This window comes from Pieris rapae, chromosome 19 (assembly GCF_905147795.1).
Source record: "Pieris rapae chromosome 19, ilPieRapa1.1, whole genome shotgun sequence".
NCBI lineage: Eukaryota > Metazoa > Arthropoda > Insecta > Lepidoptera > Pieridae > Pieris > Pieris rapae.
In genome coordinates, this window is record NC_059527.1 from 8,592,813 (window position 1) to 8,605,216 (window position 12,404).

Here is a 12,404-nt window from a genome sequence, read left to right on the forward strand (position 1 = left end):
TTTCTTCTTCACTATACGATATTATTGTGATATAAACAATATTGTTTCATGAATACCTATCAACCATGGATGGATATATGTATTAATGTATAGAAATCATAAAAAGGGGCGTGACTGGAACGTTGACCAGTGTATTTATTGTATCTAAATCGTATTCTCCATATTTGTCACCCTATCAGACAAAAAAGTACCAAGTACACACATAAATCCCTCAGTGTACCATGCGTTTTAAAAAAAGGCCAACTCTGCACCCGTGAACAGGATATATTTATTATATTATAGACAACAGAACTGGGTGTAATGTTTTAGCTCATAAACATGAACAGTCGAGAGAATCTTCGTTCATTAGCCACTCGCCGTGCCGTAACTAGGTCACCAGATACTAGGACGCCCTTATTGCATTATAACTATAACTATGCCTACTGTTATTTAATATTTAATTGCACAAATATTGTTATTAATTTTGTTTTGATAATACAAATAAACGTAACTCATTCTTATACAAATTATTTCTTTATTTCCGATACAATATTCTCAACCTACATAGTAAATTTTAAAGAAAATGGATAAATAGACAATTAAAACGAATTTAAAAAAATTTAGTCCCTGTGTACTTTTAAGTGCTGGAAGAATTTTCTAACTATATTGATACTTATTCGTTAACAATACCACCGTACCAGACTCAAACTTAAATTAATTGAAATATAAATGTCTGGGTTTAGTACTTCTGGTACTGGTTAATGTTTGTTTGGATTAAATTGGTCTAGGTTCGCATCGCCGTAATCCAAAAACTTTAAGTAACACATTATCTTGCATTTACCAATGTAAATTCTTATGTGACACATATGATAATTTAAAGTTATTAATCAATGCTGTGTATTTAATAAAAAATCTGTTTTTATTATACCAACTAGCTGGCCCGGCTATTATTAAAAATAGGGGTTGATTTTATAAGCAAGAGAATTAAGAGTTGTATGTATTTTTGTACAAATATCGTGACATGAAAATTTTATATATATATAATAATAAAACGCAGTTTACGATAAACAATTCTACGCTGGAATTCACAAAGCAGCTGAATATATCTCATATAACATAAACAATTGTACAAACTCAAGCACTGTATTTTATCTCAAACTTCTAATATTATTGATTTTATTAATATCAACTTCGGGATACGAAAAATTGTAACACTTATTTTTGAAATTACTTTAATAATAAGAAATAGAGAAGAGAATATATTTTTAAACTTGTTGGTAACGCAACTGTCATAAGGTTGAAACATTACGTAATTGTCTGTAGCATGGTTACATTACTTATGTTTTTATGTTTGATTGAAATAAGTTAGCCTAACATAAATTGATTCGATCAAATTTCCTTTAGATTATTGAAATATCTAGTAATAATAATTATTGAAGTTGGGTGAGACAGAAGATAAGATAATCATAATAATTGCTTTAACTTGCGGAGACACACATATTAAAACGATTTTGCCAAAACCCAAACACGAGAAACGTTTGACGGAATTTGGGTTATTTATTTATTTATTTAGAAATCCTACAGCTAACATAAATTATATATAATTACAAACAAATACACTGAAAACATAGCCAAAGATGGAATACATGATACATTTTACTACAAAAAGGTTTAGAAAAGGGATAAACAAAAAAAGTATTTAACTATGTAATTGTGATTTTTATTAATATTATATATATAATTTAACAAAGCCTTTGATTTAAAAATTTGTCTTACTGATGTTTGTTTATATTCAGAAGTGGTACTTTGAAGTCAAAGCGAGTCGCCAGTATATGATAAATTGAAAAATATAATACGTACAAAGTAGAAATTTTCCATTGAAATTCCTGTGACGGATAAAACATCCAATCAGCTCTGCTCATTCTCCGGGAAACTCACGTTTTGCTATATTCCTTTAGTTGAATATTTTAGTTGTGAAAATGAAAAGCTTTTTCTGTGTAAGATTTCTCTTTTAGATAAAAGAAAACACTTGGAAAATAGGTTTATATTTTGTAAGTTTTATTTTTAAGGTTCACTGAAGGTTAAGATTATAATTTTCTATCTCAAGTAATTTAATAATTTAAATATAAAAGTTTAATTCAATTAAATCTTTCATACCTTGTAATTTGTATTTTTAAGTTGCTCTTGAACAATACACTATATGATGTAATTTGGGTACTGGAAATTAGATTTAAAAATTTGGATTACATTAATTTTATTTAAAATTTTGGATTCAATCTTTTAAGATATTGTAATTAATATTACAAAATAAAGAACATTTAGGGCCTGTTTCACAATGTCCGGATAAGTAGTGTTTGTTGCGTTTCACGACTGTCAGATAGCGCTATTCGTCATGAAACGAGAAGTTTTTTATTCGGAACTTTTATCTTCCAAATAATTTATGTGTTGCATAGCTATTTCGTACTTTATCCATACATTGTGAAACAGGCTCTAAGAGTCCATGTTGCCTATCTGACCGTTTTGAAGCGACAGATTTATTTCTGGGAAGCTAACATATTAGTAAGAAGTAGTAGTATATTGGGAAGCTAATATAAAAGTCAAATATATACCACAATCAATATATCTATGTTTTATTTACCACAAAATCGGTGTCACACTTTAAAAACAATAATCAGTAAGATTTAAACGCATACAACGTCCCCAATATGTCCGTGGTGTCACATTATATGTATATATGTATATTTCACTGTGTAAAAAGGCTCTCAATTGTAGGGTCAGCAGGGAGAGAAAAATTAACAGAGGAACAAAAGGTTTTACCGGCATTGTGTAATATATTTTTTCGTAAGCAATATAATAATATAAAATAACAATATAATAATATAAAAATCAAAACTCACGAGAACAATATTAAACGGGAGGATTGCATTAAAGATGGCAGTTACATTAAAATAACATATTTCAAATATTTCCTCCACTTAGAAGTAAGTTAAGGCGATAACATTATTACAATAGAAAACTTTAAGAAAACAGAAAACCTTTCCACAGTCCCAAGGTAGTTGATCCCAACTGCAAAGTTTTTAACTTTGTAAAAGTGATTAAACTAACGCAAGCTTTTTCTACTTTGGTAAACGACTTCGAACGAAGATATAATACGAGTTTTTTTTCTTTATTTTACAAAATAATATAATATGTTACATTAGAAAACCGCTGTGGTTTGTATTAATGTCACCATAGCAGTTGTTTAGGAGCGAGACCAATACATATAAAAGTAGTTTTTTTAATTTAGAGTTTATGTTGGTTAGTGACAATAGATAGCCTACTATCTCTTATTTGCTTGGGTATACTATTTATAAGCCGCGGTAGCAAATACCGCAACGCTCTCTCGCCATATACGCTGTATGCTCTCGATGTACAGAGCCGAACTTGCCTACTACCGCTTGAGTATTATAGGTATTATTAAGTATGTATTTCGTAAAGAAACATTAAGTTTAATGCATAATGGCTGAAATTAAGTAAAAAACGTAGAAAAAATAATAACGTGTATAAGATAACCCTTAATGACAATAACAGATTAGATGAAATTTGTATTAATGGCCTCGGAAAAAATAAAGTTTTTATATAATTCAATGGTTAATCACATGTATTAAAAGTAGGTACAATTAAAAGAGCTGTGTTGGCCTACAGCCTGCGAATCCTATTTCTAGGGTCGTAGGTTCGACGGCCGGCCAAGTTTAGACGAAACGGCTGATCTGACTAGCCCATTTAGAATAAAAATGATCATCAGATACAGAAATCTAAAGCCCAGGCCTAAAAAGGTTAAAACGCTATGATGTAATTATTTTTTTTAAAAGGGTAAATAAAATAATAAAATTGAAATATTATTTTGTTTGACAAAATTAATATTATAACTGTTTCATGAATTTCAATATCAGATTTTAATTGAGAGATAAAAATGCTTGTTTGTATTTCGTTTGGAGAATTTATTTGCTTTCCTAGTGTCCATTATTCTGATATATCAAAGATAAAATGTTGAAACGTTTTTATCTGCTATAGAACCACATTTTTCAACATTCTTGTAGTGTATACTTCCACATAAATATGATTTATGTGGAATACACAACATAACTAATATAAGTATACACGCATCGGTTCCATAAGTAAATATTTTGACGCTAGACTAATTATTAATTTTGAAAAAGGGTTCAATAACATTTTAAAGAAAAAACTTAACTTAAAACAGCGAATAGTCAGTGAGGTTATATTATTTTACACTTTGTGCACAATTTGATAGTAAACAGTTTTTTATTTTCTGTCTCACAATAAAAATGTCTGGAGTGTTTATAACGTCTATATTATACATGCAACTAAGTGGGGTTATAGCTCTAGAGTTTTAGTTTTTACACTCAGAAACTGTTTTTGAAGCTATTTTTAAACCAAATTCATGTGGAGTTAAGAACATAGTGAACGACTCTTGGTAAACTCAAATTACTTTCTTAAGTAGTTATTTTCTTTTCGCTGCACAATATTTTTCTCGTTAGCAACTATTCGAGCAAAGTTGTAGTCTACCTTGAAGTAATGATGAAGTGAAAATTCTTGGTTATCTGTATCTGTTATATATACATAACCTTTAATAGAAAAGATGGTGGAGCAACACAAACTGGACAAAGTTTTTCTATCCACCAGGACACCTGACAGATTTAAAAATTAATGTATAAAGTAAGGCCGAGCCTAATAATTAATCCACAGATTGAAAACAATCTGAAATCAGACCATGACAGTCAATCGATCTCCTATGAGCATCCATTTTTGGCGCCGGATAGAATGCAATATCTTCACCCTTTACACTCATATTTGATAATCAATATAAACCAAATAAAGTAATGAAAACCGTAGAAATAATATTTAAATATACATGGCTATGCCAAAAACATATGAAAAAGCTTTTTTAAATTATAAAAACGATTAAAGATTTTAACTTACACCCGTTTTTATAATTTATGGATAGAATATTGGCACCGGGGAACATGTGAACAATGTCATTTTCGTACAAACGTCTATCCAGATACACCGATCCGACCTACCATGGATAGCTTGTATCGACAGATGGCTATTAGAATCCGTCGATTGGTTATTGGAATATTTTTATCAATTTTTGGATTAAGATGCCTATCTCAGATGTTCAAAAATGGATTGAGATAGGTTATTGGGTTTTGGAGTAAAACATTATAACCCATTAAAATTATAGATAGATCATTCGAATACAGGACGTTTTCCTATATAAGAATTAAGTGAAGATGAGTGAGATGTCTGATTAGCATAATTTTTGTTATGCATATTGTATAATTGTTTATGTATATTTGTTAAAAAGGAAATAAATCAGTAGTGCTATATCCCTTTTAGGTTCAGACCTTATATTTCTGTATCTGTTTCATGATGACGCCGACGAGTCTAGAGACAAAAATAATTTCGTGAAAGTTTAATGAAACTAATAAAGGAAAATTATTCGTTTTTCTCATGTCCCTTGTAAGCAATATTACACGGTATATATACACGGTAGAAAAAATCTTAAACAAGAATTACATTAATATTTTTTTGTTAGCAAAGAACTTTGTATAATACCTACTGAACTTTTTCTCTGTAGAGTTACCCAGTTTTGAGAGCTTTCAGTTGTATTGTTTGAAGAAGAATTCAGCCAAATTTGTGCTATATTTCAAAGAAAAAGTTTTACAAATAACTCTAATGAACATTTGCATATAAACAATGCGTATCCTTAAAAATACGAATAGCGAAACTTTACGGCTGTCAATTTTGTCCACTTTTTCACAGCATCTTCAAATATGATATAAAACAGTTTTACAGCCATCGCCAGTGTCGCACAGGTGGTTCGATGATTGTATGTAAAGAAACTAGTATGTATATTGACTTTGTACAACAAGTAGGTAAAAATGTGGCCATATAAGATCTAATTCTATTCTATACTACGATGGCGCTAGCAGCCAACCCAATGTTTGGAGTTTTATTATTATGTGATTGTAAAAAGCCTAAAAAGAAAGTAATCATTTAAGTATCGTTTCTTTGATATCAGAGCAACGCAATTTATTTATTTGAACTTACTTACAAATAAGATAAATTATACGTATATATCTATATCTATAATAAAGTCCCTTCTGTATTAGGGATGTGTAAGTGAAATAATAATAAACACATAAACCTTACATAAAAACGAAAACTTTAACCACTAATGCTTATTTATCCACACACACACACAGATTCAGGAACTGACATCTGGAATTCGTATAAATATTACAAAATGTTTGCTTGCCTGAAGCGCACGCTTGGATATCTAATTACCTTGGACTATAGTAGCCTATTTATCCTTAATCCAACTAGATAGCGTCATGATTATAATAAACCCATAAATCTCTATTGTATGAGCATTTGACGTCAGCTTTAAATAATGGCGCAGTTTATCTTGTAATACTCGCCTGCTTACTGTTATTATGACATTTTGGCAAATTGTAATCGCTCACATCTTATCACTACTGGAGTAGAACGTGACGCGGGGACTATGGGGCTACACCCAAATCCCTGTGCTATTCAGAAGGGTAAGGGTACACTTATGAACGTCAAAAAATAAATATATATGAAATGCTTATATTTTTATTTACACAATGTTTGTAAGGTGCTATTGTATATGTCCACGAGTATGACGCATGGCCAGCCATCGGTTCTCTTACCATATTTTAGGGAGACAGACAATCCGATGCACGTACGCCGCCACAAGCAATGTCATTAAAGCGACCATGACGATCCTTGAAATGTGAACTAGACTATTTAAGAATATAAAAATAAACAACCCCAAACCTCATGCATGCTCACAGAGACCATTGCAATTCAGGCTTCACCTTCTAGCATAGCCAATCACTACTGGACCCACAATAGCTATACATCGCTTTGATAGTAAACGCATACTTTTTAGTCCTGCGTAGATGAAGTCGCGGGCACTATTTATCGATAAAACAAATGCAATCTTTAGACATAGCAGTCATTTTTAACGCTATGACTAAATCTAAAACCTCTGATAGGGAGCGCTAGGGTTATTATTTATGGGTATATTAAGATATACAATATAACAGTGTCGTAAATCTGTGATGTACAGTGAAGCAATATTCTCACTAGTTGATACATAATAACCTTCCCTGTCAGACGGGTTGCGTTTGACGTATGTAAAGTTTATCGTATTAATTATTTAGAAGGGACAATCACGAGATTGTTTTACAAATTACTCTAATTGCTTTTGCTCTTTAGTTAATTGTTTTTTGGAACAACATGGGGCATGTCTTGTATAGGAATGGTAATAGACAACTGTGTCCACCAAAATGGTCGTTTAATGTTGATGTTTATGTTACATAGACAAACATTTTAAAAACTTATTTATAAATATATTTAAAAAATCAGATATTGCAGGTAATGTTTATAAACTAAGCTAAACGAAAACGTAGATTGTCCATGGGCGGCGGTATCACTTAACATCAGGTGAGCTTCCTGCCCATTTGCCCCCTGTTCTATAAAAAAAAAACAAAAACGTAACGTAACGCGTCCAAAGAGGACAAATTACGTGACGCGTTTGACCCACCAAAATATGCCGTGGTCTGTTGATTTAATCACTCCTTGATAAATTTGATCAGTTCATCACAAATTAAAATCAGCCTAAAACTACAAGTATATGGAAACTGAAAGCTCTGTGAATATGTTGATTATACTGACTGTATGTAAATCTGGTGAATGTACGCAAATTGCTCGTTGGCTGTTACGTAAAATAGGTATTTTAAGAAATTATACTTGATGTTCACGTTTGCGGGTGGAATTTGAGTCGGTTTATTTCATATATATAGTTGTAATCATATATGTTTAATTATGTATGTCAACATATTACTGTACTAGCGGCCTGTCCTGGTTTCGCACGGCAGGACATTTATTGTAGATACTGATATATTCTTTAATAGCGTGTCATTTTTTTTGTTCTATCATCAATAGTTTTCGCAGCATTATTATTGTAGTTGTATTACCTAGGATCCTTATTTTTCATTTCAATTAAAATAGCCTATCAATCACTGATAATGTTGCATTCAAATGGTGAAATAAATTTTAAAATCGGTCCAGTACTTTTAGCCAATTCGTTTCAAACATACTTACATATAAATTTTTCCGCTTTATAATATTAGTGTATCAGCCAAAGAGAGGCCCTCTCTTCAGTATTTGATTGAATAATTAATATACAGTATAAATAATATCCTCTATTGTTGATTTGATTTGAACGAAGATAGAGTTTACTTTTCATTTGAATTACGGCTAAGCAAATTCGAGTGCTCAAAGTAAAAATAGAAGTATTTCCGGGTTATACATTAACCAAACCCTGGCAAATTATATATGTATCATTCACATAACTGAATATTGACTTACTTAATAAACATGCATATCCCAGTTTTCTCCATGGCTCGCGAAATTCCCTTCCATGATGCTACCATGGAGTACTTCTGCTTCGCAGTAAGAGGCAGGCGCGGATCCGTTTTCGGCGGAGGCCCCTCACTCAAGACCGCATCACCAGACCTTCTCTCCGACGAAGCCAGCTTTCCCAACTGACAACCCATGGTTTTCAATATAGCATCACACACAAATCACTATTTCACTGCACTTAGTTTGTCATAATTATATAAAACTCATCTCTCTCACAACTACACAAACTTGTATAGTTTCTTTAACTGCTGAACGTGCGCATCTTTATCTTATCTTATCTTACTACCTGCAAAAGAAAATCTTGGTTAAAATAGATAATGTGTGTTAGACAAGGATTGGCATTTAAATTCTGTTACATACTATTAGGGACATCTTCATACACATACTTCTCCTCAAATGCACAGAAAGAGGTAATAAAATGAAGAGAGTAGAGGTCTGTCATCAAATATAGTTATAGTTTTAATATATAGCCTATATATTTTGTCCAACCCAACAATTGGAAAAAATATAAAAACCAATCATTAATAATTTCGAATTTAAATAGCTAATTATTAAATTTAAACTATTATATATATATATTCATAGGGGAACAAATCAAATCAAATCAAAAATCATTTATTCATATAGGTAACATAATGTACACTTATGAACGTCATAAAAAGAAATATACATTAAATGATTCTAATTTTACAATTACTGCCAGTTCTTAAATCAAGGGCGTAGAACGGAAGTGAAGAACTGGCAATAAACTGTTTTTGGCCACGCTGCCAAAAAGCGTGCGGAGAACGCTGAACGCTGCCAGTATCTGGAGTGGTTGCCTGAAAGAAATCGCTCGAAAGCGATAAGGCCGCCAGTTGCCCTTTTTTATTTTATTTTTGTAATCTAACGAAGTGTTAATAAATAAATAAATAAAATATCTTCGATACCTCAAGGGAAAAAGGAGCTTTTTATAATATATTGTTTTTTATATTTTAAGGTTAGTTATTGTTTATTGTTATATTAATTTATGTTATTAAGCCTCATAGAATGTAATGTGGAAAATATTTATTTCATTAATTTAATATTATTCATTAAATAAAATTGCCTAGTGTTAATGTAATATTCTTGTACAAGAATAGATAATAAGCATATGCCATTGTACAAACCACAGAACTCTAACATGAATTCATAGTTCTCGTATCAAATTCAAACTAATATAACAACTTCGAGAGGATCTCTATCAGTTTGTTTGTCGTCCTATATATTTGGTTTCTCTGTTCGTTATGTAAATAAAGCTTTTAATAGAAGCAGACAGAGCAGTATTGACGTACTGACTTAAGCGTGATTTTCTCTTCCCTGAGGTTTGTTTTGCTGTGTACCAATAAAATGCGTGAGGTTTTCTTGTATATGTGATTTATTTAATTAGCAATTTACATTCAATTAGTCCTTGCTCCTACTGTGAAGCCAACCAGCAAAAAACCAGCATGTATCAGAATTAGAACTCTGATCCCGTGCTTGTTTATAAAATTCAAAATTATCGACGAAACTGCTGCTATCTGAGGCCAAGACCCGTATGCTGTCGTGGCGCCACTGGATAATTATTTTTCTATAATATAGTAGTCTTGTAAAGATTATATTATTAATATAGGCGTCCATGCGTCGGGTTGTCTCTCTCCCTAAAATATGGCGAGGGGGCCGATGGCTGGCCATGCGTCATACTCGTGAACGGGTGCTACTTGTGGTGACTGGTCGAACTTGAATTGGTGTATGTATAAACTAATATGTGATATTAGTTGTTTTTTGATTTGAATTTATATAATTATATAAAAAACTGTTTGGAATGTATAAGTTATGGGGTACTAAACTATTATACCGATTTGCAAGACTTAACTAATATTTAAAAGAGCGCAATAAATATTTAACCCGGCTAAGTTAATTGAAAGAAGTTGGCAGCTTGCCAACTTACGAAGGCAATATTAAAAGTTTAACTTAAATCACTTAAAGCCATCGGCTACACGTGAAGACATTTCTTGATTAAAGTGCCTTATAAAATTGGTATAAAACGAAAATAGTTTTAGTAATCTGGAGGGTGAGAATATATCGGCATTGCTCATACATATTTCGTATCAGGCGCTTATAATTATCCCTGTAATAGCTACATATTTTATACACCTTTACTTACAACTGTGCTTCGGCAACAAAAAGTCATATTATTAAGAAGGGAAGTGCTTATTTTATTATTTATATTCCGAACCGTATTTGAAATGTAATTGAGCAAACAAAGTATTTTATATCAATTTTTTAATTGTTTAAAAAATTAAAACAATTTTTTTTATTGATTTATTTTATAAGCCAGTGAGAAAGATTAAAGTTATTATTAAAAGATAATGCAAATAACTAAATTTCAAATAGCATTTTTGAGAAGTTAAAATTGATCAATATTAAGTTCATAGAATTAAAGTTACAACTAGCTAAGTTTGAAGTTTTGCCAAAGTTGTTCTACTACTATTACTTCACGAAGGCTTTCCCGAGAGCTATAGTGCTCACCCCTGCAGTCACAACAAGGAGAGAATATTTGTATCCAAGTTTCGTTTAACGATATGAAACATAGTAGCTAATGAAAACAAAAACGTAAAGAACCAAAAGCAAAAACGTTCAATCCTATATATTTTTAAAAATAATTTAACTATCAGAAATTCAAGGTAAATATGTCAAAAACAAAGCAATTTTTCATTATTATAAAATACTCAGAACACTACTATAATACACAACTTAAAAAAATATATTTCATTGATACAAAAGAACCAAAAGAAAGCCACTCTGGCAAGATTATGCGAACGTGTATGTGATTAAACCTCCAGAGACTAGCTTTGGCTACCTTTTGTGTGTATGCAAGACAGAAGTTTGCAGAGAGTAGTCCTGGCAATGTTTTTTATATAGGATGACACACGCAACCAGCGTGTTGCTAATGTAAAAATAGTAAATAATTTATGGAAACTTCCCATACAGACAATATGTATAAATAAACCTAATAATATAGCTAGTAGTATAGTTTTTAAATATCCAAAAACTTTAAGAGAAATTTAATAGAAAATTTAAAATAAATGCCAAAAATAATTACATAATTACGCTAAAAATCCCGAGCCTTTAGCAAAAGGACATAAATGATGTGTAATCTAGTAATGCCCTGTTTGGGGGACAAATGCAATTAACGCTGATGGAGCAAACGAGTAAAACACATGAGTCCCACATAAGTAGAAGGGTTAAAGTTTATATAGCTATATAATAAAATTACTTTCTTTCAATAATAATTAAAATCGTGTTAAGTATCGTGAAACCGAATTTGTTTTAGATGTCTATTTTAACGAAAAACCAGTGGCGCGTATTAGGTCTAGGCCTCAGATTTGTGAATTTGTTTCATAATTACTATACACAATACAATATATACACAATACAATACAATACAATAGGCAAGTGAATTGTTTTCTGTGCCTGACACACGGTATCAATATTTTGGTTCTATGTGATGCTGGTTCCCTCACTATTAATATACGAGCAAGTGTGCTGATATAAAAAGTCCATTAGTGTATAGCAGAGAGGTTTACCTGCCACCTAAGGGATAAGGAGTCGCATAATAAAGCCCACGAGATCCACAATGATCTGAACTCAGATATAAAATGTCATCACGGTATTAGAATTTGGCAAAAGGAGAGATAGTATGTAGTATGTTTCATCATTTATGAGGGTCAAAGTTGAATGATATTATGTCCCTACCCTCTTGAATCGTGATATGGAGCGATCATGGTGATCTTATTGGCATAAATATAAAGAAGATTATTGTGCTTTGCACCAAAAAAACCGTTGGTAGTACAAAACTTCTAGAATATCGTAACGTACTTAAGAAGTCTGATGCGTTTATGATTGAACCA

The 12,404-nt window shown here is 31.4% G+C and overlaps 1 protein-coding gene across 1 annotated transcript in view; it reads right to left on the reverse strand.

Moving 5' to 3' along the window:
* Positions 1-12,404, reverse strand: part of LOC110991913 (neuroglobin) — a 59,190-nt gene that overhangs the window by 15,143 nt on the left and 31,643 nt on the right. The window contains exon 3 of the mRNA XM_022257501.2: positions 8,443-8,782. Within this exon, the coding sequence (XP_022113193.1) occupies positions 8,443-8,630 (188 nt within the window). The 5' untranslated portion in view covers positions 8,631-8,782. The remainder of the gene's footprint in view (positions 1-8,442; positions 8,783-12,404) is intronic.